This window comes from Venturia canescens, chromosome 3 (assembly GCF_019457755.1).
Source record: "Venturia canescens isolate UGA chromosome 3, ASM1945775v1, whole genome shotgun sequence".
NCBI lineage: Eukaryota > Metazoa > Arthropoda > Insecta > Hymenoptera > Ichneumonidae > Venturia > Venturia canescens.
In genome coordinates, this window is record NC_057423.1 from 13,198,898 (window position 1) to 13,226,694 (window position 27,797).

A 27,797-nucleotide genomic window follows, 5' to 3' on the forward strand; every position below is an offset into this window, starting at 1 on the left:
GTTTGGCCCCCGACTGAGTGAGCTTGCAAGCTCACAAGCCATCCAGCCGTCGCCAGTTCGAAGCCACCTCTCGCCCCGCCGACGCAGACACGGCCGTCGACTCGACTCAGCTTCGAGCTCAACATTACGCTTTTCTCCAACTTCTCTCCTGCTGGTGCCTCCGGAGCTTTTCCCCAATTTTCTTTGTCTCATAGTTAAGCTCGAAGGATCTTTGTCTCTTGAGTTTTCCTCCAAGCAGTGGCGCTTCACTCGGTTTGGGACGGCCAGGGAGTGAAGATACCGCGATTTTTATCGATGCAGAGTTATAATCGAGGATTACCGAAAAACTATCCAAAATACTGAAACGATCGGATGACGAAGGACACTCAAAAAGTTGTGGGAAAAACTAATGGGGAAAATACGCGCCATTTCTTCCAGCCACCGTCTCACTTTTTCAGGCAACGGATTAATTGGCATAAAGATAAAGAACAACCTTGGTGACTCCGAGAAACACAAGAAAATTCGTAGTCGAATAAATTTCGTTCACACTGATTATTTTAGTTGTAAAGTTATCAAAAATTATAATTCGGGCCTCAAAGGAGTACTAATTCAATGGGCGAGTGCTAAATAAATTATCTTCGACCAACCCAGATTTGTATTCTCTTCGGCACTGCACGTATCAAAGGAGAAGAGGGCGAGAAACTATTAAGGATGCTGTACATGTACACTCTGAGTAAAATTTTCGCTGCTTCAGTCAAACTGACATTCGATAATTACGATAAAAATGCTCTAAAGTTTCTCGTAGCCGTTTAAAGCGCCGAACGGTGCAGCGACTGATAAGATTATTTTTTAATCCCCCTCACAAAAAGGTTGGAAATATTTTTTTTAGATTCCCCGCTCCCCACTGACTCACGACGAGTGGGGAATTTGACGTTCAACACTTTTGGCACTTCTGAAGCGTGATGTTGAGTTTTTTTAATCAAAATTAGTCAAAATTACTGCAGTTTCATGTTCCTTTTCAAAAATGTTGATACAAAAATAACTTGATCGTTTAAATGGATAAAAAATTCCAAAATATTGAAACAAAGTTGGAAAGTGTGTAACGTATGAAAAAAAAAAAAAAAACAAATTCAGAATCATTCGAACTACGAACGCTCAAAAGAGGGTTCGAGTACTTAAAAATTACTGGTTGAATAAAATTTGCGAAATATTTTCAACATAACAAAATATTTTGGAGATTTTGGTGTAAGCTTGGATAGCAAACGGCTCGGTGAACGAAATTTTTGGCTGAGAATGTGAAGGCGAAACATCCTTAATGCAACAGTAGTAGGGACATTTGTAGTCGGAGCATGCGGAGACTCGGGTGAGTTGGGGGTGCAAATTCAAGCTGCATGTTTTTCTCTTACATTCTGGGGCATGCGATAAGGAACACGCGAAGATTTCATTCACTGTAAACGATATAATTTCAAGTTGGAGGGGGCGCCTACAGCGGATTCTGAAAATCGTACATAACTGCATATCTCTCGGAGGAAAATGAGCTTCTGGCCTGGCTCCCGGAGCCCGGTGCATTCGCCGACGCCGTCGCTCTTTCTCGCCAATTTCCCGTTCTCCACTTTTTCAACATTTTTTCCATTGTTTTCTTCTCGAGCAGCAATAGGTTGGGAACGAGTCTAGTTATAATGGTGACAACTCCAATAAACACACGTCAGAAACACACTCTCTCTCCTCTCCTCCTATTTATGCCGGTGTAGCACCGCTTCACGAGGCGGAAATTCTTATGGATATTCGCGTCCATTTGAAAAACTTTAAGTTGCGAGAACTCCTTGCGCTCAATTTCCAGCACCTTGCTCAGTTTATTTAATAAAATAAATCCGTTGCACGTTTTTTTTTATCACATAAATAAATAACCACTATTGTGTCCGAACACCAAGCGTTGCTTGAAACGAAGACAAACATCCGAGGAACCTCGAGAAAGAATCCAGGTTCTTTGATGTCAGGTATTTCACAGCCTTTCCACAGATCATTCGTGTGGAAAAACGTGCAAAATTTCATTTTAAACTACACGGGAAAAATGCTCGTTCATTTTTTTGGTCGATTATTCACATTCTTTCAACAAGGATTATTGTTCTCTTAAGGTAGTTCACGCACGAACGATTTTCTTAAGAAAGTCTCGAAGTTTACACAGAGATGAATAGTCGACTGACACGCATATCAAATTTTAAAGGTTTCGTTTTATTGGTTATTAAGATAAACGTGTTTAAATATGAAGAAAAATACACAGGCGTGTTGGGACTATGCGTAAAAAATCGTTTATCTTTCCACATAACGAATGAACGCTTCTTACGAGGTTTATGAAAAAGTACACAATAACAATAAAGTCTGTAATGAAGGTCTGGGAAAAAATTAGAGACGATTGTCTTTTACTTGTAATAAAGGGTATATTACGTTAAAGATTGAACGAAATTGGTAATGAGCACTCTTATAACCTCACATTTGTTTATTTCGGCATTTTGTTTTTTCTTGGTTTGGGCCCATATCTGCCAAAACCTTCTGTCTTTTTATTAACACTTTTTTCTTGATCCATTTCCCTTAGCGCTCTCTAATGCGATTTTTGACATAAAAAAAAAACTAATATTTTAGCCAGGGACGAATGAAATTTTGGGTTCAGTCAGTGATAGATCCCCGATTAATTAATAGCTTGTAATTTCATTCGCCAAAAGATAAGTAGAAAAAATTTATTTACAATTTCGAATTAATAACTCTGACATTAATTTAAAGTAATAATATCTTTATTTAATAAGTAAAAATCGACCCAATTTAGACACCCATTAAATACGATTCTTCGGTGATGAACTATCTTGAACTTTTGTCTATTTTTCCATTGTACATTGATAAATAGTATATTACACCACAAGGGCAGAAAGTTTGATATTCCTGCACTCGGCTTCGCCTCGGGCATTGTGACGCGCAGTTCAGGGCTATCAAACTTCTGCCCGTATGGTGTATACTATTTTTCTTCATAGCCGGTCGAAAGTACGTTTCTTCCGAAATACGCAACTATCGATAGAAGATGTTTTGATGCCTGCCCCCGACATTTGCTGCACGAGCGAAGCGAGTGCTGCTGGTCGGGGGGGCAGGCATCAAAAAAACAAGATATTAGCAAAGATAATTAATATGAATATTTGCATTCCTATGAAGCTGAAAATAAATCATTATTCCGAACGACTATATTCATTTTATCAGCCTGGTCACTTTATTTTTGGCTTTCACATTGATTTTATCTGGAAGGATAAATGTATGTTATTCGTTCGGATTTGTACTGTTTTGATAATAGTGCTTGGAAATAATATGGCATTTCCATAACATATTTCCGAATAAATAACATAATCTTATTCGTACGGTTTGCAGATGACTAGACACAACCTTTCAAAAAACACGTAAGCAATATCTGTTCAAACGTCAAACGTCAAAAGTAAAAAAAATAATTACGTCAAACCTTTCGGAATGCAGAAAAAAGTTTTTGCTCCCGCCGAGACAAATGAAGCGCATGCAGTTTTGACAGCGCAGAAATGTTATCTTTCGACTAAGGTGTGCAGAGAAAAATTTTTGCTCCCGCTGTCACAGCGAGCGTGTTTTTTTTTTACCAATGCAGGAATGTTGAACTTTCGGCCCTGAAATCGGGGCCGAAAGTGCGTACTTTCGACCGAGGTATGAAGAAAAAACATTTAACAATAGTTTAAAAAATTTTATCGAAAAAGTCGCGATAACAAATATCGAGGTGAAAATGTGACTGGAAATGTCTGAAATTCGTTGATTTTCTCTCCATTCATGTTTTTGCAGATCTTAATGTTTTAAAATATGATGGACGAGAGCCAAGAATGGAGGATAAAAACTCGCGGATGTGTTGATAATGGGGAAGAATGAAATACTGAGGATTTGTGTGGGACGATGCGGAGGTCAGGAGACAGCAGTACCTTTTCTTGTTCGGCGGAGGCAAACTCTAATAGGCATACTCGAGAAGTGACAGGGTACTTATCGTCCACAGCCCTCTTGGTGGAGCAGCAGGAACGAGTGGTCGTCTGAGAGGTGCTCAGAGGTATTATTCAACGAAAATGGAAAAAAAGTTGAGCGTTGATTTTTTCTCGTATGTTTTTGGGTTTATTTGGGTTTGTTTGGGTTGCATTTGTGAGAAGAAGAAGAAGAAAAACGAAGAAAAAAGTGCGCATAAAGGTTTGGCTGCGAGAGCATTTGTTTCAAGTACTCGAAGCGAGAATTTTTCTTTAAAATCGACAAGTTCCTCGAGGTCACTCCCTCCAGAACTTTCCTCCAATCCTTTGTAAATTCATTGTGCATCGTCTGGAATTGATTTGTGACTGGAACGCCAGCAATAAAAAGCCTTTCACACCTGCGAGTATTTGCGAATGACTTTTCGAGGCATTTCTTTTTTTTTCATCCAACGGCGAGGTTGCCCCCTTAAATTACACCGTCAGTCAACGAGTTTCACGCTACGAAGCCCTGGGCAAAAGAAAATTTGGAATTCGGGCGATGTGCACGGTGTGATATCAATTTGAATGGATGCCCGAGCTCCAAAGGCATTTTCTCGCAAATATTTAAACAAGAAACGCCGACAGGCTCATATTCAACGCTCTATTTAACAGACCGTGTCAATAATTACGCTCATGATCCCCGGGGCAAATCGCTCCCAAGATTCTCAACAAAAAAGTGCTCGGAAACTTTTCCCTCCGACCCGTCGTTCGCGTGCTATTCAACGAAAACAAACAACCAATCCAGGCCGGCGTGAATCGCCGAGTGGGGGAAATACGCCGGATTGGCTGCGTCGCAATTCCCTCATTACGCGGCAACGGCTGATCGGAGATAAAAACGAAAAAGGACTTTTCTCCTTGGAATTTCATAATTTAATCATCAGCGAGCAGTTAAAAACGATTTTCGACAATCTTGTGACAAACCGATCGAATTTTGGGCTCTCCCGGAATGAAAGTTTCATTACCGCACACGAGATTCCCTTCTCGAGTTTTCAGTACACTCGGGCCTCGAAATACCACCGATAACTCCACGAGACCTAGCGCTGTAGCCACAATTTCGACTTACCTTGGATTTTGGCCTCGTGACAATGGCCCGTTGGAGCTAGAGCTGCCAATGTTTACTGCCCTCGAGAAGATACGAGGGCTTTGGGAAACTGTGGAAAAAGCTTGTAACGCAGATAAACTCATGGCTCTCGTGCGCTCTCGAGTTTGTACGAGAAAAAAGGTAATGTGCCAGAAATAAACATGTTTTTCTCGTCTGCTCCTATGCGGGTTTGCTCCTTCACTCATGGGTCGATGCCAACGCACGAAGTGAATTCTCGAAGAAATAAAAATATAAAAAACCACACGAATTTACGAAAATAAAGAAAAAATAATGGCAGACGCGTTATGAAAGAGGAAAAAGTTAATCGTTGGCAAAATGGGTCGATGAATGTTGGCGAAAAAGCATTGTAAACAGTAAAATAAAAAGCATTGACTCTGTCGCTGTATATATATCTGATGGAGGGGCCAGTGTCAGTCTCGATACGGTTTAAATGCAATGCTAGCACAACACCAAAGCTATAGGTCGAATCATTATGGAGCACCGGTGTGCTAACAGCGTTCGCGTTTCTATTTGGAGCAATGGAAGCTGGAGAAAAAAAAATAATGTTCTTGGAGAGAAAGGATTGCTTGGGAGCCTGATGAGCTTGGGGGTGATTGGTTCAATTATCGACCTCGTCAATGCACTCGAGTCGTCTTCTACCAAGAAATTCCCTTACTATTGGTACCACAAATTGTGTCCTCAATTCCATGCAACCCCAACGTAAATAATGACTCACTCGTCGACTCGTATTCTAAAGAAATCAACCCCATCACTTCACTCATTATAATGAAGTGGTTAAGCCGAATTATAATTAAATTTCAGTCCTAACAAACCTGCTTTTCGAGGTCACCGGAGCCCCAAATTCCCAATAAATCGTTTATCAATTTTCAAATATTGAAACAAATATTTAAAATTTTCAAAAAATGTTGTAAGTCGTTACAATTAGCTGAACCGAACCGTTCTCTTTTTATTCGATAAACAATCGCCGTGACGACGAAGGCTCCGATATAATTTTGTAAATAAGAGAATTTAGCTTTGATCCTTTTCAAATCACTTGCTTCTAGTGCGCGTGCTCTTTGTGCTTCCAGTAAGACAAATCTTCATGTAAATGAGGTTCGAATATTACTATGCATTGGAATTAAGGTGTTAAATCGAAATGAACTCTCAGATCCGAAGCCTCGGTGGTGCCGAGATGGGATTTTGATGAAGAAATTTGCAAGTAATCAATGGCTTAATAGGCTTGGTGTCTCACGGCGTTGGATGATATTAAAAAGGCAGTTCTACGAGTTTGAAACTCTTTGAACGAAACTCGCGTTCAACGCGAAAGCTCCGTTTCAATTATTCTGTCCCTCGAATGAAAAAACCACTAATTTTCCGACTCGTTATCCTCGCCGTTTGTTCAACGTAATAACTTTTTGTGAAAAAAGTGCTCAAATGTGAAATAATGTCGAAGGTGTGTCAACTCACACAGCTATAAATTAAAAACGTTGGATATTGTAACACTTACACGAGCCTTCAGCTGTTTGTACTGATTTTAATTATTTCAATTCCTCTTTCGTTGGGATGGACCATTGTTCCACTGACTGAAAATGCATTTTCGACGCAAATCCCTCTTCATTTTCACCTGAAAAAAAAAAAAGAGAGAGAGAGTGAGAGAAACGAACAGGCAGGGTGGAAAGAGAAAATCGCTGATACGAGTGTCAAGCAACAGGATAAACAAGTATTATTTTGTAAATTCGAGTACTGAAACGTTGGAACAAAGGTACATCTTTGATGGGCGTTCAAAAGTGTTCATCAATTATCCATATTTTAAATTCAAAAGCAAACTCAACCCCTAGGGAAAAAACATTTCTCCCCCATTGGCCAAGCGATGCTATTTCCTTTCACGGAGAGAAAAAAAATAGTAAGAATTACTATGCTGCCACGATATTGGGATTCTATATCGCCCATTTTGAAGGTTTTTACCAAAAATATTGTAATTTCCAAGTAAATTCTAAATGAAAATTTTTAAATTGCATATTTTGCTGTGACAAAGATTTAAACTGTGCTACTTTTTCCTAACATAGTTCACCAAGTAAACGTTGTAAAATTTATGTTGACTCGATGATGAACTGTCAAGTAAAATTATTATGCCATTTTGCTATACTTAGTACTGTTTTCACAATTAAAATTTACAGTTGAACATAGTAAAATTTGAGGAGCTCGAACACGAGCATCGATCATACGCCAAAGTGTTTAGAAATTAACTACGGTAAATAACAGAATTTCATTCGCGATTGTACGATAATATACCGGTATACGTGTGTACCGATGTATTTATTTTGACATCACTCATCAATTTTCATCGAGTCGCTTCACAAAAAATTACTATGTATTTCGTAAGAATTAATAAATATTACCGATATGGAACCCTACTTCTATGGCACCATAGTAGTTTTTAGTGAATTTTTCTCTCCGTGTTCCATTTGCAATGTCGATCATTTCTTTTCCATGTTTTTTTCTGTTAGTGATAAACTTGTTTCGGGCAAAGGCACTTAAAAACGTGGAGTTTGAGGCTCGTTGACAAATACATTTCGCATGTGATTAAATAATAGGTATTTCCGTATAAACCATGAAAATACGCCAACTGGAAGAACGTTGAAACGCCAGAAAATGTTCAGTACACAAAATTTGTTATTTGTTTTTTTTTTGGTTATCCAACAGGGTTCCACCTTAAATTTTTTTTCGTTTTTTCCTCTGAGATCGCGAGGGCACATTTACTTATCTACCAGAATCAATTCTGCGCCATGTGAATGGCGTTTTATTTAAAGTTAATATTTTTTTTATTTTTGATAAAAGTTGTTGACCCGGAAAACCTACTCAATCAATGAATGTAAAGTAGTGACGAAATATGATAGAAATTTCAAGTGGTAGAAATGTTTTCTGGTAATTTTTGACAATGGTACGTACGTGGTAGACATTTTAAAAATTATTTATTTTCATAGTACAGTCGCGGCGATTTATAAATTGTGAATAGAAATTTTGCGGTAAGTTGAGCATTTCTGGTAGAGTTTTTATGTGGAAGTTGTGCTATAAAAATTTTATTTTATTTTTCAAAACGCGTCTTTACATTTGGTCGCGTCATTACCGCGGATTATTTAATCGTGGTAAAAATGTTACGGGACTTGATTTTTTTGGTATAAATGAATTTCGGTAGAGATGTAAATGTGCCACTGAGACAATTCCTGCTCATTCGATTTGTTTCCAATAACTTTCGGAACGACGTTTGTTTTTCCCATTTGTATATCGTACCCGTTCAATTTTTGCCGAATTTTCAAACTTTTTGATCGAATTTTTATCATTCGTTATATTTTCTATTATTTTTGCATGGTTTTAATGATTTTCGAAAAAAAAATTCAACCTGAATCAACTTGGATATCAGGATAAATTCAGCTCTGAAGAGCAGTTTCATCTTCCATAAGTTCGAAAATGTCGAAAACTACGCTCTCGCGTCTGCTCATGCCAACGTTTGAAAAAGTGGTTTTTCCACAATAATTTGCAGTTGAAAAAGTGGATTATCGATGAGATTCGTCGGTTTTCGTACAAAGACTTTTCAAGAAAACGCCTTAACTAATTTTACCAAAAAAATGCAGATTATTGAAATAATCATGAAAATATTAGGAAAAACTCGCTTCGTTGCAGATTTGTCGAGCTCGATCCAGCCCACCATCGGTATGAAACTGCACACTCGATCGAGGAGAACACTCGATCAAGGTCCGTTACGAGGCAGCGCCACTTTGAAATATCGAAGAAACCTTACGTTCGATTTTCAGTTGTGGGATATTAAATTGTAACGATCGTATTTCACGAACGATTCCCCATCAATCGAATTACAATCAAATTCAAATGCACCCAAATCAATATTGAAACTCTGATTCTAATTTTCCAACTGCAGACTGACCCCACAAACGTTCAATTTTCTACAAAAATAAAGAACTCAAAAACTATGAGAATGGGAAAAAAAAATCTGAAAAATCCAATTCAAGATTCACCCGAGTCTAGTCAATGTCGCTAAATTTGCGGACAAATCGTAACTGTGGCAACAATGACGAAAGCCCCTGAGCGCAGGTGGGATGATTATTGATTCGAAATGCTGGAACGGGCAAACAGCGTGAAGCAGACGTAGTAAGAGGTGGCTATACGTCGAATCAAGCTCCGAGCACCTGCAACAGAATAATGGGCTTATTCAATAAAATTTCAAATCTCTTAGGCCTGAGAAAAAAATATGTTAACATATTAGTTGTAGGACTCAACAGCAGTGGTAAGTCAACGGTCATCAAACATTTCACCCGCGAAGACGACCGTTGCATAGAAATAGTGCCCACCGTTGCGTTTAATATCGAGAAATTTGCATGTAAGTCTGATGAAAAGTGAAGCTTTTTACGAACACCTCGTTAAATGGGATTTCAAATATTGTATCGACGAATAAAAATGCACATTTTTTTGTATGATTATTTGTAGTGCACCAAATGCACTGATTCGTAATAAAATGTTTATCCACGTGTAACACTTCGCTTTTATTGTTCCCACTTATTCAAGCGTATCCACGTTTTTGTTAAGCCCAATTCGACAAGTTGCTGAGATTTCTGAATCCGTCAAGTGTTTTTGCAGAGAAGAAAATAGTAAGTTCATTTTTTGCGAAAATTTCATGAAACTCAAGTGATTTTTGATACAATCAGTCGAGGCTTTTGAAATAAGTTAATATCAAAATTTCAAAACGGGAACAGTGCAATAAGTAGAGAATAAACGTGACGAATTACAGAATTTTTTATACATCCATTTCAATCACTATTCACGGTGGTATTGTTGTGTAAATTCTTTAGAAACAGTTTTCAATCCTTCTCAACAAAAATACTGAATGGGATTTCAAGAATTGTTGCGTCAAAATATTTGCTGCATAAAAGCTAAAATAAGTGAGAAATGAGGCTGAAAATTCTGATTGCCAAAATACTTTGTTTGTTCTAGTGAAAAATGTCAGTTTTACAGCCTTCGACATGTCCGGTCACGATCGGTATCGATCGTTGTGGGAAAATTATTATAAGGATTGTGAAGGAATCATTTTCGTAATCGATAGTAGCGACAAATTGCGATTGGTTGTCGCGAAGGAAGAACTTGACATGCTTCTCCAACATCCGGACATAGCTGGTGCATAAAATATGCCAAATTTTCTATGATGATTCATATAAAAAAGAAACGAGCAATCGAAACTCCGATTAGGCCATAATCAATGTTTCGAGAGCAATTCAATTGTTACCAATTGCTCAGAGGCTGATTGGATGGAGATTTGTCTTTAATTCTGTTTATTATCATTATTCTTTCAATCGTAACTAAAAGCATTCAGCGGATCAGAAAGGAGGTTTTATACGTTGAAATTTTGAAACTCGATGGAGTCATAACAATTTGAAGGTTTACACAATTGGTAAATTATTTTCAGGACGCAAACTACCCATTTTATTCCTAGCGAATAAAATGGATTTACCAGACTCCCTAACGACGGTGAAACTTGTCGCAGGTCTTGGATTAGACAGGATCCAAAACAAACCTTGGCATATCAAGGCGACGAATGCTGTAACCGGAGAAGGTTTGCAAGCTGCAGTTGAATGGTTGACGGATCAAATTCGAGAAATACATGTAGCTAAAAGATAATAATTAGCTTAGAACTTAAATCAAAATTTGTACAATTTCCCATTTCTATAAAACAACTGTAAAAAAACTTCAGATTATAAGATTTCTGTTTAAGTTGCGATCAAATTCGAAAGAAATTCACACCTAGCAGGAATTGGATTCGATCTGAATTAAGCGACGAATGGAAAAATAAAATAATTGTGTACACAATTACCCATGAACGACTTACACAAAAATTCGCTTTATTTTCATATACAACTAATTATTTAGTACTTATCATTATTAAATTATGTACAATGTATATAAATTCAAGAGATTATCGTAATTTTAGTGACTGCAAAGTATGATCGATGAGGAATGAATCATTTAATGAAAGTCTTACTTTACATACTTCTCCATAAATTTACGATGAAACTCGCTCCGCAAAGAATCGTTTATGAAGACTTCGTGCTTCTTCTTTGGTTCCGAACGTGCACAGTTCTTGAAAACAACATCGTCGTCCCATCGTCTTCTTACCTTCATGTCCGATCGACTTGGCTGAGCTGTGTAATTTAACAGCGGATTACCCGAGAGTATGTTTTCCATTCGTATCCTCTCTTCCTCTTGACGTTTCTCCATTTCCTGCAAACATTATCAAGAGAGTTATGGACAATTGTTGAAACTCTAGAGAAAATTTTTTGTCCTGTATAGTTAAATGCCAAATGCCTTCAGTATTATTCTTTTACCGTGATTCATGCAGCAATATTACAAAATAGATTGAACATGGTGGTGAATAATGATAACACATTCGATTATAACTTAATGATAATTGAATCTTTAAACTAATTACGTGAAGAATTGAAATGGTTTTTGACCTTTTTGGAGAGATCTAGAGTTGAAATAATTTTTTTTTTCCAATTTGACTTTATTTTTTGATAAGTTCAAACACAAATTCAGTTTTTTTCAAATATGTGCTTCCATATTGATTTTTTCTTAGTATTGATTAACATTCCTTGAAGTTTAAGTCTTCTTTAATCTTTCAGCTATTAACTTTTCACTGCTTATTACCAAACACTTTTTGGCGCATATTCACACCCGAGCACAGATAAAGAACCAAGTTTTATTCATCTTGTTTGTTTTTTGTTACTTTTCCTTACCTTTTTAGCCTGATCCGCAGCTCGCTCCTTCTTGATTCGTTGAAGCTCAGCCAAAAGCGCTGCGGTATCATCCTCGTCACTATCAGAGTCCGATTCATCTTCGTCCAAAGGATCGTCTGCATCCAGACTCGCAGCAGGCGCTTGATCCACTTTTTGTCGCTTTGTGCCTGCTGTTATCGCTTCTCTCACTGGCTCGGCGACTCGTCGATTGGACGGTTTTTCTTTCTCCCGCTCTCGCTCCTCCAACTCTTTGCGAAAGTCGCGAGTACGTAGCTCTTCCACTGTACCTTGACCATGTTCTCTGTCGAGAATTTTACTCATTTTAAAACGAATGAACAAGATTTTCTGGGTCCAAATTGAAAGCCGAAATATTTCAGTAGCAAATTCGCAAAAATTCACATAATTTCTACAAACCAAAATTTTTCCGAATAAAACGAGAAAAACATTTTTTTTCTTTTTCAATTAAACCTCAACGGAAATGTTCATCTTTATATATTAAAAAATTTGTAGGTTATGTATCAAAATGTTGACATTGAAATAGACAGACGTGATTTAATTGAGTGCTGAAAAAAGATAATCCAAGAAAACTCCACAACTGCGAAGCTTTTAAGTGAAATTGTGAACCAGATGACAGTTTGACGTACCTGTATTTTAATTTCGTATGCGAAGGTAAATCTCTGCTACTGTACTGCTTCGAAATGGCACTGAGATCTTTTTCACCACGACCTTGACCACCTCGAGCTCCGTCGAAAGTTGGCCGTGCGCTCGTGGACATTTTTTAATTGTTTTTTCACGATTAAATAATTAACTTTCCTCAACGAAGATGTAATTTTTTGAAGGCGGATAGTGGCGTCGATCAGCTAGTAAGTTGTTCTACAAACCAGAAGAAACAACAGCCATCATTCTTACCTTTTTTTTATGGTTCTGGGTTGTGTGTGTGGGCATACTTCCGTATATTTCACTGTGCGAACAGCGACGTTTCGTAATGAAGTTGTGAACTATTCAATTTATATACAGACGCGGTAAGAAAACTGAAGTTATTACACATTGGATGTTGTATATTTTTTGGAAAATTTTGCATAAATCGAAGTTTAGATTAATTGAAATGAGAATAAGTATGATAAAGTTCAATAATGATTGTTATCCATCATTCATTGAAAAACTAAAATAATCTTATAAGTATAGCAAGAGTTACCATCGGTCGTGCGAGTATCACATGATCTCGTGAAAATGAAGCTTGAGCTGCTTGAGGCACATGGCTATGAAAAAGGCGCGAAACACTAGTTTCTGGCGCGATAAGCAGGTTCAGTAAAGAATCGAGTGATTGGTTCACGCCAGGCTTCCATTGTAGAGCGGTTAGCAGTTATCAATAATCAACGTGCATATGAGTTGTAAATTTTTTAATTGGGAAGAAAATGGTAGAGAAATAAACTTCTCATAATTAAACTTAAAGTAACAGTATTATCGCCAGTGGGAGTATGGAAAAAAATAAGTTTCGGGATTATCGCCAGTGTGTTTTGTGTGTTGTGATTCTGTCCGGACGAGTCTGCGCCAGAACGTGACTTCAGTGAATGGACTGGAATGGACTCTACGAGAAAAACCTAGATCCTTTATGTTAAATGATTTTTAAACAAATGGACGTATCATTATCACAAACACGTGTGTGACAATTGGAAATTTTTTTCGGACAAACTTTTTTTTTGTTTCGACACTGTGTCTTGAACAATTCGACGATCGCGTACGATAAACATGCGAGGCTCCGGAACGCCGGTTGATGAAATAATTTAATAATAAAGGAGAAAAGTTCATTCTCGCTCCGAAACTTCTCAGGCATTCCACGAAATAATAACGTAGTTTTGTCAAGCTTCGACCCGGGACAACCCTCAACCGTTTTGCAAGGTTGACCATGCGCCCAACATAATTGACCTTTTTTTTTATCTTATTGACGCGCAGAACACAACAATGGCTTCCAATTCGCAAACCGTACCGAAACTTTTGCGAAATCTCCGTGACAACGGAAAATTTGTTTTACAATGCGGTGCCCTAACCTACATCCGCAGGTAAACTATCGTTTTTCATATTTTTTTAAAATTGTTTTTCAAAAAATTGAAATCATTGAAATTCACTTCCAAAAACGTTCGATTCGATCAATTCATTGTAATGGATTATTCATTATAATTATTTAGGATAACTTGTTCTATGCCAATATTTCATTGAGTCTTCTGTTTCAATAGATTTTCAAATAAATTTCATCAATGAATTTGAAATTTTATAAATTTTCATCAATAAACACGAAAAAAATTATATTCACTGTACCTGAAGCAAAGTTTATTCATTTTCTTACGAGTATTTAATTTTTGGAGTATATTCTAATAAATTTTGTTTCAATTTACAAATTTTAAATCATTGTCTTCTTCATATCTTATTATTATAGTGTTCTTTTCTGGTTAAATCTCATGACTAAATGAGTACAATTTGAACAGATTCATTTTTTTTTGTACTCATCACACTGTTTTAATTCTTGTAGCAATGCAGAAAAACTGGAAACAAGTTCTGCACTAAGCAAAGAAGAATATGCTGAAATATGTAAATTAGTTATGGAACTGTCAATCAATGGTGATCAAAATACCAAAAATGAGGCAACAAAAGCTTTGCATATCATTGTCAAGCATTTTAAGAAACATAGTCTCAAATTCTTTGAGTCTGCTCTTTTTATCGAAAGAGAAAAGAGGTAAATTTTGTTTGAAAGCAATTCAATGAAAAGTTAAATGTTTTTGGAGATTTCATGTTGAAAAAATATGTTGCAGGCTAAAAATATTTCAATTTCTGGAAGCAGTGGATGACAGCTCCCTTATGGTCATTATCAATGATCCACCGACCATTAATTTTATAGAAGACTGTTTGAGCCCCGTTCAAGTTGCTTCGATGGAATGGCTTTCACCCAATTCCTGCACAGACAATTTACAAATTCTAAAAGCAGCTGAAACTAAAATTGTTTCTGGCATTGAAGAAGTCGAAGAAATTATTGTGCATAACACTTTAACGCTCCTTCGTAATATTTATAGGACAGCCAGTAGTTGCACGAATAAAGTTTTGGAAAAGGTACAGTAATTTTGAAATGTTACAAATACACCCCCCTTTTTCCATTTAATTTATTTTGAACTATACAAAAACGAAAAAAATGAATTTAAAAATACTGGAATATTTATTTTTTCCAGTTTGATGTTCTTGTGATGAACAAAGTCATGACATTGGCTTACATGGGTCATGAGAGGCAACGTTCTCCTGCGATAAAGCTGTTGTTCCAAGCGATTGATTCAGATCTGTCAACACGAATAAAGACCAAAGAACCAAATGTTTATTCAAAATACAAGAACGATATCGAAGGACCATACTGCGCACGGATGATGCTCCTAGTTAAAGCACGAGAGACCGATTGGGCTAAGCTCTGGGCCATAAGTGTTCAAATTCTTGGTACGGATCTCCATCGCGGGGCTTCATTGATTAATAAATTATTGAGTGTTGAAGAAAGAGCCTTCAAATCAACCGATACTATGATTCGCAGGTAAAAAACACTATTTTTACTAGATGACATGGTATTTTTACTGGATACATTTGGCAGGTTCAGAATTATTTATTGATTCTTTTCAAATGACAAACCAAGCAAATGATTAATGTAATTTCCCAATCCAAAGTTTCAAATTCTTGAAAAATGATGTTCCGTTGAGTCGGCAATAGAATATCAATTTTTTTGTTGTGATTTTGTCCTGCCGATGAATTTTGAAAAACATTATTAGAAATAAGCATCAAAAACATTAATTTAGCTCATACTATAATAATATATAAAACTATAATAAAAAGTACTTGACAAACACCGGAAGGGAAAATATTCGAATAAAATATTTGTTTGAAAATTCCACAGGGACGCGTTCGGATCTTGGAAGTTGCTAGTGGATAATTTGGCCCTGGATATGACTGAATTACCGACAAAAAGGCGGGTGAAATTGTTGTGTGTGCCGCTGACACTAAACAATAGTAAAAGCGAACTGATAGCTTTGAAAAAATTGGAAGTCTGGTGGCACTTGATATCAAAGTTGTATCAGTATATATTGCCATTCGCGGAGCAGGTTGTGACCCCATTTTTGAATTTTTGTTTCGGTCCATTGGGAGACACGCCGCTCTTATCCTCGAAATGCGACATAATCCCATCACCTGGAAAAAGATTTTACAAAACTCAAATAAGCGCAATTGATGCGTTACTTCAACTTCTCGTGGCCGATCAAAACGAACGGATTCTCATGGCTTCCGAATTGGAAGATAAACTTCCGAGTTCCGTGAACGATGAACTTTTCAAACAATGTTACAAAGCTTTTATTCACAGCGTTGGAGAAGCCGTTATGATTATCTTCAAATTCAATGATAACGAAATGAAACACAAAGAAGAAATTTGCACAATTTTGTGGAGCAATCTTATACGTTACGTTCGAACCATGAATCAGGAAATTAAAGTTCGTATATCTCTTACAATAATTATCTTTTTACCATTATTATTTTTCTTTGGCTATTCCGTTCCAACACATTGTAATTTTCAATTCATGTAAAATGACAAAAATTTCTTCAACTTTGAAATTTTCAGAAGAACGTATACAATGAATTGATATTGCTGATATCAGAGCTCCAAATCCGTTCCTTAAAAAAGGAATGTCTTAACGATTTTCTGCGCAACGCTATTATTCCGGAACTCGCAGGAGTCGCAACTAATTTGGTATATTACGATGATACCCTCGTTAATTTAATGACAAAAATAATGGTCCCGACGTTTTTGAAAAATCTGCAAGGAAAACAATGCGAAGCTGTCAAAATTCTCATGTGGCAAACTGTCAGACCGGAAACACTTACGAATTATCATCCAAAAACGCTACCGTTTCTTGAAGCTACGCTTCAACAGCTCCGATCCATTCCTATCGACACCGATTCGTTGTAAGTTTGAAAAATAACCCTCCTATAAATTTCAGTTTAGTTGACAAAAAAAAACCTTTTTTTTTCAATTGTAAAAACAAAGTTTCCGAGCTTCCTGTCTCGAACACGTAGTTTTGTATTTTTTTTATATATACAAAATTTTCATGTGACAAATACTGTATTTTCATTCTACTTTCTGTCAAATTTTAGTTCGAATATTTCGCAATATTTCTCAATTGTCTAAATAAATCGGACTTTCTGATTTTTACAATAATTTTTCTCATTAATATTACGTATTGACCATTTTCAGAACCGATTGCTTCGAATTATGGTTCACGTATGCGGAAATAGCTTTTAAATACATGAAAGCTCTCCAGGATGTAAACGAAGGAACAGGGACGGAAACAAACTTCAAAACTATTGAATCTATAATAAGTTTTCCGTTCACGCATTTGTATTGGGCCAATTCAATGCAGGTTCGTATTTATGTTCGTTTGTTTCTTTCAAAATTCACTAAACTCGGTTATTCGTCATTATTCATAATCCATTTTAAAATTTTGAAATCAAAACGCCCAATTGGATTGTGCAAAGGCTCAGAAAATCGCAGTCCATTGGAAAGACGTTTACAAAAAGTACGAGTGCCAAGCTGACACAATTGCGAGTATTAAACCGAACCAAATCTTCAACAATACAACAAAAATGATCGACGAGTGTCTGGTGAAAAACGAAAAGGGATATCGAATCGCGGTCTATTGTCTCGACGCTCTCATGGCCACTATTAATTATAAAGCTATGTTGGGTAAGAAATTTTCGAGTATTTTCAAATTCTCAAAGTAAAGTAACCCCGAAATTCCATCGAAATCATGCGGGGTTCAGTCACAAAATTTTCGCAACTGTAACCATAATTGTTCGTGAAGCCGTAAAAATCACTGAATTTCACATTGTTTTTTCGTCTTACAGATTTCGTAAAAATTCAATCACCTTATTTCGATAATTTTATATATTGTTATCTTTATATATCTAATACTAATACCTGAACGTCCTTTTCTCTACAGCTCAAAGCAATATCCCAACGATCGTACGTTTGGTCGGAGACTTGACAACGATAGCTCTCCACGAAGGACAACCTTCCGAAGCTGAATGGGCTCTCAGGGCTCTCTCGTCTCTGCTCATTACGGTTTACGGCCACAGTCCTCAAAAAGTTCTTTTTTATCTGAAAGCCACGAGCCAATCGGTCGAATTGATGTTGAAAACAGACGCCGAAGACGTCGTTGTAAAAGAGGTGTGTAAAAGGGAAATCTATCAAATATCCAAATAAAACCATTCCTTTTCCCCTTTAGCATCGCTAATTTTTGAATAGAACGCAAGCTTATGTGTTAAATGTTTTTTTTCTATTCATACTACATTATATGAATTGTTGATACTGACTTTTTGTTGTTGCAAAGATTACGAGCACGTGGGAAACGATCGTGAGCATTTTACGAGGCTTGAGCGCCGATCTGGACGAAAATTTTCTACAGTCTTACAGACATATAATTTCCTTATCGTTGAAGCACTCATGCCCAGAAATATCGTCACAAAGTGTTGGCATATTAGATTTGAAGGAGAATGTGAAAGAAAACGCGAAATCGATACTCGCAGAATTGGCTCAGGAGTGGAAGAAAACATCGATAAAAGATCCAACGAAATCGAAAGTCGATAAAACTGACAGAATGCCCAAAGCCGCAAGAGTTGCTGGCAGCTTTTTGAACCGTAAAAGTACGAGTCCTCGAACGCTCACCCGAGGCAAAGAAGAATCGAACAAAAAACTTGCTCCTCTGCCGCCCGAACCTGATTCTCAGGATTACGTTGTTATCCAGAGTGAAATTGATCTCGACGTTGATCGTTTGACAGAACATCAGAAAGAAATATTCAAGAAGAGACGCGACCATATTATTACCATATACAACAATTATTCGCAATCCTCATCCCAGGATACTCAGGATTTGCAGCAATGGTTCGGTGGAAAGAAAAACACCAATGAGCAGCAACAAAAAACTTCGGCCAGCGATGCAACGAAAGGAGACACGAAAGCTGCAAATATCGATTTTCAAACATTCAAAGGAGACGCAAGATCTAAGAACTTCAATGCGGAAACTCTACCAGTGAAAATGAAATCTACGGCGGTTGATGCAAAGAGTCTAAAAGTCGACACGAAATCCGCGAATGTTGAAATGGAAGTTGCAACGACAGAAACAACGAGTTCACAATTCAACAGGAAATCCGTGAACGTTGATCCAAAGAGCTTGAATGTCGACACGAAATCTAGCAATGCTGAAGCGAAAGTAGCAAAAATTGAGGCAAAGTCTCCACAAGTCACTGTTGACATTATTGACGCTCGTTCTAAAACCACAAACAAAACTGTCGGTCCGAAAACCGTTAAAACTTTCACGGATGTTGACTCAAAAACGTTGAAGGTTGGCATAGAATCCGCAAATCCGGATTCGAAAGTTCAGGAAATTGAGGTGAAATCGACTCTTGAAGGGTTCGCTTCAATTGCCACGGTTACTCCTAAAGTTGAGACAAAGTCAACGAACGTCAATACGAAAGCTCCTAAAATTGGTACTGAGGTCGCGAAAGCTGGCCCAAAGTGCTCGAAAATCCATGAAAAAGTGGCAACCGCGAACAAAGTTGAAAACCCTATAGTTTCGCTTGAAAAAATGGTGACTCCTGTAACCGTCACGAAAACTGTGGAAGCTAATCGTGAACCAGAAGAAAAATTATCAAAAATGAAAAAATCGCCAGAAACGATATCAAGCAGCGCTCAAGATCCGAAAAACGAATCGATATTGCTCGGAGCTGAGTCCCTCGAAGAACCTCAAAACTTCGAGAAGAAAAAGCCTGAAGAAGCTACGGAAGTCCAAAATTCGAGTCCAGCGAGTGGCCAGTCTTACATGAAAGAAACTAAGTCGCCAGATTGTACGGAGCCAAACGAGCAAGAGTGTATTGCAAAGAAATTGAATTTCGATTTACGAGATGAGTTTCCGGAAGAGGAAAATAATATGGAAAATTCAGAGATTCGATCATTAAATAAAACGAGTAGAAATCTTCGAAGTGGAAAAGTGTGTGGGATAAATTCAGCGGAGGAAAAGCCACAGCAAGAAACTGTGACAAAAGGAGGTTCGTCGACTCGTGGAAAATCGATCGGCGAAAGCGAACAAAAAAGCACTGGTGAAATCGAAGAAAGCGCAAATACGGATCCAAGAGGAGGATTTGCGAGAAGATCGAGAGCAGCTGCGCGATCAGTTTTGCCCCCAACGGAGCGTGGGACGAAGCGGAAAGTGTGTTCAGACCTGGAGAACGAAGACAGCAGCGGCGAGCAAGAGAAAAAACGTCGGAAATCGTCAAGGTCGCCTTCGGGTTCGGAAGATTCAACGCCGTCGCAACTGGTAAAACGAACGGAAATTGAAATATCTCGTTTGCGAATAGACATGATAAACGACGGCCCGTTGAGAACGCGACGTCGCTCCAAGTACCTCAACGACTTCGTCGACAGCGAGAGTCTCGGAAAGCGAACGCATTCGCCGGACGTGCACGGCAGAGCAGGGCGTGGTCGGGGCTCTTCGAACCCCCGAAAAATGATTAAATCCACGGAATTGGACGATGCGGTGAAAAGACGTCGTGGAAGATTCACTAGATTGCAACAAGAGGACGAAAAAACCGAGGTAAGAAAAGAAAACGAGAGCGGAGTTCAAACCACGAAACCTTTGAGGTCGACGAGAAGCAGACAAAAGAGAAATGTCCAGGAGAGTGGAGCTGCTTCTGAATCGCAGCTCATTACGGACGATGACGAAATCATAGAAGAAGTCAAATCGACGCTGGACGAGGAATTTCCGAAGGAAAGCGTCGAAGACACTTCAGTAAAACGCGACGCTTACGAAGAACCCGCAATTCCTGAAGCTCCGATCAAACCCACAGAAGAAACAAGCGAAACGCAAATGGACCTGGACCTCGACGAAGTTGTCGAAAGTTCCCAAAGCTCGAATATCTCGACGACGCTGAAATCATTCGGCAAAATCGTGAAATCGATAAACGTGGAAGGGAAACCGAATGTCGAGCAGCTTCCGGTCGAAACTTTGATAGAAAAAAAACAGCCGACAGCATCATCTCCGATAAATCCTTCGAGTACGGGGATTATAAATGAGAGCGGCGAAAATATTGTAGAAGATCCGGACGAGACGTTTTTGGATATCAGTGCGATTCGGCCACAGCTCGCTGACGACGTTCCAGTGGAAGAGCCGGAAAAGAAAGCGCCGGAGGCGAGCAAAACATCGGCAAGTCCGGTGTCCACGAAACCGGAAACGAACCTCCACAGCGTTTCGCCAAAAACGCACGGAAAACGTTTCACAAAAAGCAAAAGTTTTGTTCCCCAAGGTCGCACCGCACACATGCTTGGTCTCGTGACCAAACTCGGGGTCTTAGAAAAAGAAAGTTCCGCAGAAAAGAATCAAATCGACGAAGAAGTTGCGATAATGGGCAAAATCGAGAGATTACGATCGCTCGCGCGATCAATTGGGAGATCGAAAGAGAACGAGGGAGAGATTTTGTTCTGCAGGAAAACTAACGTCGTCAGAGAGCCTGAGAAAATGGGAAGTCCGAGCGGAAGCCGGCAAGAAAAAATATTCAACAATATGAAATCGGCCGATTACGCAGCCTCGCCTCCGGGAAAGATGTTCTCCAATTTGAAGAACAACGGCGAGAAAATATCACCGAAAATGGAGAAATCCCTAGCAGAGTCTCAAGAGAACGGCACTGCTGGAAAGGAAGACGGAATTAATATTTCTTTAGCGAGCGAAAGGGAAGAATTGCCGATTCTGGAATGGTCCAGCGCGAATCCGCCCTCGTTAACCGCCTCTCCGAGCGTGAGTATCCTCAAACGCAATCGCTCGATCGTAAACGAAGTAGAACCGGATCCCCCAACGCCGGTTAAACCGCCAAGAAAGCGGGTCAGCTTCGCCGATCCTCCGGTCTCCAAAGAAATGGGTTACGAGACCGAGGCAGCTACGTCGCCTCATAAAATTGCCAAATACAACGCTTCCCGAGGATTATACGGGCGCAGAGATTCACCAACAAGAGTGAAACAATCCAAATACGTAATGATCTCAGTCGATACTGAAAAGTTCGTGCAATCCGAAGAACCACAAGTTCCCAACTGTGAGGTCGATGTAAACTGTGCCAGAAACGACCAACTGTCGATGGAAATCGCCGAGGAGCTTGAGGAACTGGCGAATGTTGAAACGTCTGAAAAAAATGAAAGCTTCCCATCGACCTCGGTCCCGGACGTCATGACGGTAATGACCCCAGCTCACGAAATCATCGAAATCGAGCAAATTCAGAAAATTACCGAAGAAGCGATGGAGACTTGCACAACCGATAAAAACGCATTAATCGAGGAAAGTCAAACTCAGGACGATCTGTTCAACAGCAGTGACGAGAAAAACGACAGCCCGAAACAGCCAGCAAATCGACGCAACGATGTGCTCAAAGAATCTTTCAACGTGTCTTCGGTGAGCAGCCTCGATTCGTTCAAACTCAATGTTACCGAAGATTCTGTAATCGGTGCCGTGAGCGATGTACAAGCAGAAGAAACAACGAGACCGGTGGACAATAATCTCGAGGACACTGTTGACGCTCGGAACGTCATGCTTTCGAGCTTGGAGGAAAATCTGAACGATCAATTCGACACGATGCCCATTCACACGAGCTCTCAGAGACCTGATCCGATCAGCGAAATGGATACACTTCCGGTTGGCGATTCTATACTCAGCAGCCAACCGAACACGATGGACAGCCAAGGCTCGACTCTGCCTGTGCTCGAAATAACTCGTCCGGACTTGCTCAATTCGACCGAGCCGATTTATCCGAATCTGAACGATTGTGACGAACCGATCGACTCCATCATTGATAATCTCACTAATCCTCTTTGGCGAAAAAATCTCTCCAAGTATCTAGAAACCAGATGCATCAGGACAGTAGGAGATTTGGCTAACTTGTCCGAACGCGAGATCGTCCGGATTCCAGTCAAAGGAACTTCCAAAGTTGATTTCGTACGTAAAGTTCTACAAAGATACGAGTCTAAGCTCCGCGACTCCGAGGCTGAAAAACGACCCGATCAACATCCGGAATCTGATCGTTTCGAGGAAAAAAACACTGTTCCAAAAGCCGTCCAACTGTCCGACGAGCTTCGCAAAACTTTGGGAGATATTTCTTTGGACAACTCGAAAATACAGCCCGACTCCATGGACCTTGACAATTCTGTTCTTCGGGCTCAGTCTACCAATGATTTCCTTTCCATCGACGATTTAAATCCCTTGCAACCTCTCGCACGAACATCAACTACCAATTCCATTTCTACGCTTGTCATCGATTCTTCTACCGAACCAGAAATCACCGTGGACCTCGGAATCACCGCTGAACTCAACGATACTGCAAGCGTTTCTAGAATGAAAACGATCGATTTAGCTTCTGATACTTTACCGGTGGCTACCGCATCTGTTGCTACTTCCACCGATCCTGTTCTCACTTCAGTCACATCCGTCGGAACCCAAATCGATATTGAAGAATTCGTAGATGGTATTGATGTCGACGTTCTGCTCAAAAGTGTCGTCAAACGAGTCAGCGCTGAGAAACTCCTGATGGAATACGTGGTAATTTTTTTTTCAATTCCCATACAATTCTTTCAAATTTCACACGTCGAGTAAGAAATCGTTGTATGAATATGAAAGCAGCATTTTTATAGGGCTAATTTTCTGCAGCCCATGCAACGAAACTACTGCGTAACGTGAAAAGGAATTTCAATTACTAATACACAATTGCATAGAGTTAGCAAAAAAGTATTGAAAAAAAAATTGAACCATTCTGCAGTCAAGCTAAGGCAGATTGAGAATGCGTTACATTCGAAAAAAGTTCCAAAAATTGATATTTTTTCGACATTTTCTTCAGTCGGAAAAAATTATTTTATTTCCTAAAATTTCATCATTTGTTTCAGCTTAAAATGGAACATGCCTCCGAAACAGAAATATGTGAAAAAACGATTGAAACATTAGGAATCGATAACAAAACGTTATTGAAATTGGTCTGTCGTAAATGCGGTTTGAAGAAGCTCCTCCACGAAATTCCCGATATTTTCGAAATGGAATGATTCATTGGCTTCAAATTGACGTCGGTAGACCGAAGACTCGCCGTTCTCTAAATATTCGTATGTATAAAGTGTTCCTCGAAGAACTTTAACTTACGTTACTCTAAGTATTAACAGTGAATAAAAAATCGAGAACGATTGATTGTTTATCTGCCTCGATTTTCATTCACACATCGTTCGACGTGACTGAATCGAGTCTTATTCATAATAAGTTATTATAAAACGGGCACGATCGCACCATTGACATTACGATTTAAAGATCGAGCAGTGTACATATGACGGATTGATATCCGCGAAACGGTATCGACAAAACTTAGCGTAAACTCCACTTTTTTTGCTTCAATTCTCTCTCAATTAAATCTCGATGATTGTCTATATTTTGCTGAATGTGCTAAAATAATGGGTTTTTTAATCGAATTCGATATTTCGTTTCAAATGCATTTTTGAATCGACGCCATAAGAAACATTGTGACTTGTATATACACAGATATGTACGCATGAGGCAAAGCTCAAAAGCAGTCAAACGAAAAAGGAAAAAAAGAAACAAAAAACATTTTGGCTAATGAAAAATAATCAAAATAGTGAAAAAATGTTAAATTACTTAAGACAATCGACGTCAATTCGGTGTCGATTCTTGGAGTTATGACAATTAGTAATTGTAAGAATAATCGATTTAAGCTCTTCAACTGATTTACTGTTAAGTAAAATAAACTGAAAGATATTTTATACAGAAAAATTGTGTTAATTCAATGCGGACGAAAAAAGTATCATCGGAATCCTCATCCTGAAGAAGAGGAAGAAATGAGGTCAAAATGAATTGTTGTGAATGGAGAGACCAAATTTCGATCGTAATTGTTAACGATCTTGAGAAATACGGACTCGCGATGACGTACGAAGTAAAAGTATCACGCAACTGTCGACCGGGGCAAACCCTTTAAAGTTTCATAACTTCTGCGCGTGTTCCGGATTTCAATTCTATTATTATTTGGAACTGCCGATGCGAAAAAAAACACGAGCTCTCAGTAAATCGTTGACGGTTTCGGTTTTGGTACAGAAAATATTTTCTTTCTTTGCAAATACCGACTTCTGCCGGGAAACGATTGAATCCGTCGCAGTCGAATACTCAAATACATTCTCTTAATTGAAAATTGTGTTTTTGAACAAGGCTAGAACGACAATTGGGTCATACGAGATATTCAGAACTTCAAATTACCATTTCTGTCCTCCGAACAACTGGAAATTATCGTGTCAATGAAACTCTCTTCGGACTTTTCGGTTTTATGATCAAATGATCCGTAACAAAAAAAACGAAAAAATGAACAAAAACCTTCGTTTGATTGTATATTTTTAGTTGGATGATAAGTGGACAAAAAAAATTCGCGCGAAAAATAGGAATTTCAGGCTAAGCATTGAATTAGAAAAACTCGGGTCGATTACAGAATTCTGCATTTTTTTATACGATTCTCATAAATTTCGTGTTTGTCGTAATCGATAATTGTTGCAAAATGAGCAAACCTCAACTGCACTCGAATTTTCCATCTGTCGGACGGAGGAACAATTGAAACATCAAATTCAGAATAACTTAGACAGCAATCACCAATTCTTCGAACGTATCCGATGCTCTACCTTGACGAATGCCTAACGTGGAATCGACTATATGTACAATACGTGCTCTCTGAGGCGTATGAGAACTCTGAGTATAGAAATCCTAACGTGTATTAATGAATTTCGTATTTTTTTCATGACTTTAACGAATTAATAACATGATTGTACAGTTGCTGCTACTGCGTAACGTTTTATCGACGAAAAAGTGACGCTCTGTCGTTTGAAAGCGTCATATTGTAACGTGTCAAACTTCGAACGTTTCGAGCACGCCGAAAAATCTAAGAGCTTTTTGCGAAACTTCTCTGAAACTGCTCAATCGATTGAGACTAAAAATATTTCGCTCACGTACGAAAATATAAAAAATGAGTTTAACTTTTCGTTTGGATGCTCATCGATCGAGCTATTTTGATAAGAGAAAATTTGGAATAAATAGCTCAAGTTTTGATTGCGGGAGTTTGGTGATCGAAATCTCAAAATCTTGTAGTGTGTCTTTTTTGTTGTCCGAAATACCTAGCACGCGTGTTGTCATAGCATGAACAACGGAAATGAAAGAAAAAAGTTAAACAAATAACAGGAAAGAATTGTGTTTGACAAAAAAAAAACATTGCGAGCAGAATTGTAACCTCAAATTGACTTTCGGTCGATGGCTGAAACTCAGTGACTCGTGACGAAACAGCAGCGCGTTCCTGTTCTTGTATATTTATTCCGGCGAAATGAATGTCGAAAGAATCAGGCAAATAAAAAATATTTGTTTGACCACATAACACGTGCGAACGACTTGGATTTTTAGGGACTCGAAGTTAACTCGTGTTTATATACTTTCGTCTCAAATTTTGTTTCCCATTACCATTTTAACGATTTTATTTATTTTATTTATTCGGATTTAACTCACGCGGTCTCCTGTGTATATTTTTCTCCTTTCTCTCTTGTAATATTCTTACGTGTATGATTAAACGGTGTAAGTTCAGCAAAACTATCGTCTCCGACGTCATAGTGAAAGTACTGCGAACTCCACATTACGCTTGATAGAATCTTACGGGGAAAAACCCTACCAGATGATCTCGATGAAAAATGTTAAATTTTGTATCCACGAATCCGAGTAGAAAACACTGCGATTACTTAATCATTCCTCGTTTGCAACAATTATGGAAATCTCGATTACGAACAAGCAATATCCGATCTTATAAAGGAGGAATCACCAAAGTTAAGATTTGGACAGAAGTATATGCGGATGGCTGAAAACTTCTCGAGTTTCATTTATTCGTCTGGAAAAATTAAACGATTAACTTTCATTGTTTATTCGACGAAATAACGTCGAGTTGAATTACAGTTGAGGAGAAGTGGGATCAGAATAAACTTTTGGTCAGCTAATTTAGAGTCGTGCAAACAATTTATGTCGTCGAAAGAGAAGAAATGATCATTCCGAAGGAAATTGCAACAGTCTCGCATCGTTCGAGTTATTATATCTCGGAGCTTGAGAATATTGAGTATAATTTTCTGTTTTTTAATTTCCAACTTATTTATTCAACCAGGAAACGCAATGAAATTTCATTCATGTTTTCTTAGGTAAACTGTATCTCGAAGGTAGTTTTAGAAATAGTCCATTGGCCAATAAAAGGAGAATGATCGACGTACAAAATGCCTAAAATTGTTTGGGTCTTTGTGAAATGAACCTTTTTTATATCGTCGAGTAAAATATTTATGATGCACTTTCGGTATTGAAAATAATCAGGATTTTATCGTCCGTTAAGAATGCTCTTTGGGGCACTACGGAACAAGCAATAAAGGAATAAAGGAAAAGGGGATTTTCTGACTTAATGGATTATTCGTTCGAGAGGAGAAGAAAGTTTTGCTCGACGTTTGCCTTTTACCGAGCACATTCACGCGCTTCGCACAGGGCGAAGGCTCTTACACGAGAGATGCACGTTGCGTAATTCATCCCGGTTCGAAACGAGAGTGAGAGGAAATGATGAGGCGGAAAGAGAGGTTATGTTTACTTAAGCACGACCGACGACCGAATAGTCACGTGACAGCGTTATAATTAACGTCTTTATATACCTGATGCTCAGTGACAAGTGGCAAGGATATTCGACAAGAATAAAAAAATAATTGAATGAGCGTCGTCATTCTTTGTATTTTTTTTTGTACGT

The 27,797-nt window shown here is 38.4% G+C and overlaps 3 protein-coding genes across 6 annotated transcripts; 2 read left to right on the plus strand and 1 right to left on the minus strand.

The window, feature by feature from the left end:
* Positions 1 to 8,940: 8,940 nt before the first annotated feature.
* On the plus strand, positions 8,941 to 10,983 carry Arl6 (ADP ribosylation factor-like 6). 2 transcript variants are annotated; one of them, XM_043415377.1, is made up of 3 exons: positions 8,941 to 9,499; positions 10,111 to 10,290; positions 10,580 to 10,983. In XM_043415377.1, the coding sequence occupies exons 1-3, from the start codon at positions 9,322 to 9,324 to the stop codon at positions 10,789 to 10,791; spliced, it is 570 nt and encodes a 189-aa protein (XP_043271312.1). In that variant the 5' UTR covers positions 8,941 to 9,321; the 3' UTR covers positions 10,792 to 10,983. The 2 variants fall into 2 exon arrangements, with proteins under 2 accessions (XP_043271312.1, XP_043271313.1); XM_043415378.1 differs by having other exon boundaries at positions 8,941 to 9,406.
* A 12-nt stretch (positions 10,984 to 10,995) lies between these two features.
* Positions 10,996 to 12,876, minus strand: c12.1 (spliceosome-associated protein CWC15). The gene is made up of 3 exons (XM_043415376.1): positions 12,551 to 12,876; positions 11,907 to 12,207; positions 10,996 to 11,391 (listed from the first exon to the last, which is right to left on the minus strand). Exons 1-3 carry the CDS (start codon positions 12,679 to 12,681, stop codon positions 11,149 to 11,151), a joined length of 675 nt encoding a protein of 224 aa, XP_043271311.1. The 5' UTR covers positions 12,682 to 12,876; the 3' UTR covers positions 10,996 to 11,148.
* A 326-nt stretch (positions 12,877 to 13,202) lies between these two features.
* Rif1 (Rap1 interacting factor 1) lies at positions 13,203 to 27,790 on the plus strand. Of its 3 annotated transcripts, XR_006260501.1 has the most exons (12): positions 13,203 to 13,966; positions 14,434 to 14,637; positions 14,714 to 15,008; positions 15,125 to 15,471; positions 15,829 to 16,414; positions 16,543 to 16,886; positions 17,176 to 17,341; positions 17,457 to 17,664; positions 17,921 to 18,147; positions 18,311 to 23,551; positions 23,893 to 27,134; positions 27,214 to 27,790. XR_006260501.1 is itself a non-coding variant. In XM_043415367.1 (11 exons), exons 1-11 carry the CDS (start codon positions 13,869 to 13,871, stop codon positions 24,043 to 24,045), a joined length of 7,869 nt encoding a protein of 2,622 aa, XP_043271302.1. In that variant the 5' UTR covers positions 13,203 to 13,868; the 3' UTR covers positions 24,046 to 27,790. The 3 variants fall into 3 exon arrangements, 2 of the variants coding, with proteins under 2 accessions (XP_043271302.1, XP_043271304.1); XM_043415367.1 differs by having other exon boundaries at positions 23,893 to 27,790; XM_043415369.1 differs by having other exon boundaries at positions 16,546 to 16,886; positions 23,893 to 27,790.
* Positions 27,791 to 27,797: the final 7 nt, after the last annotated feature.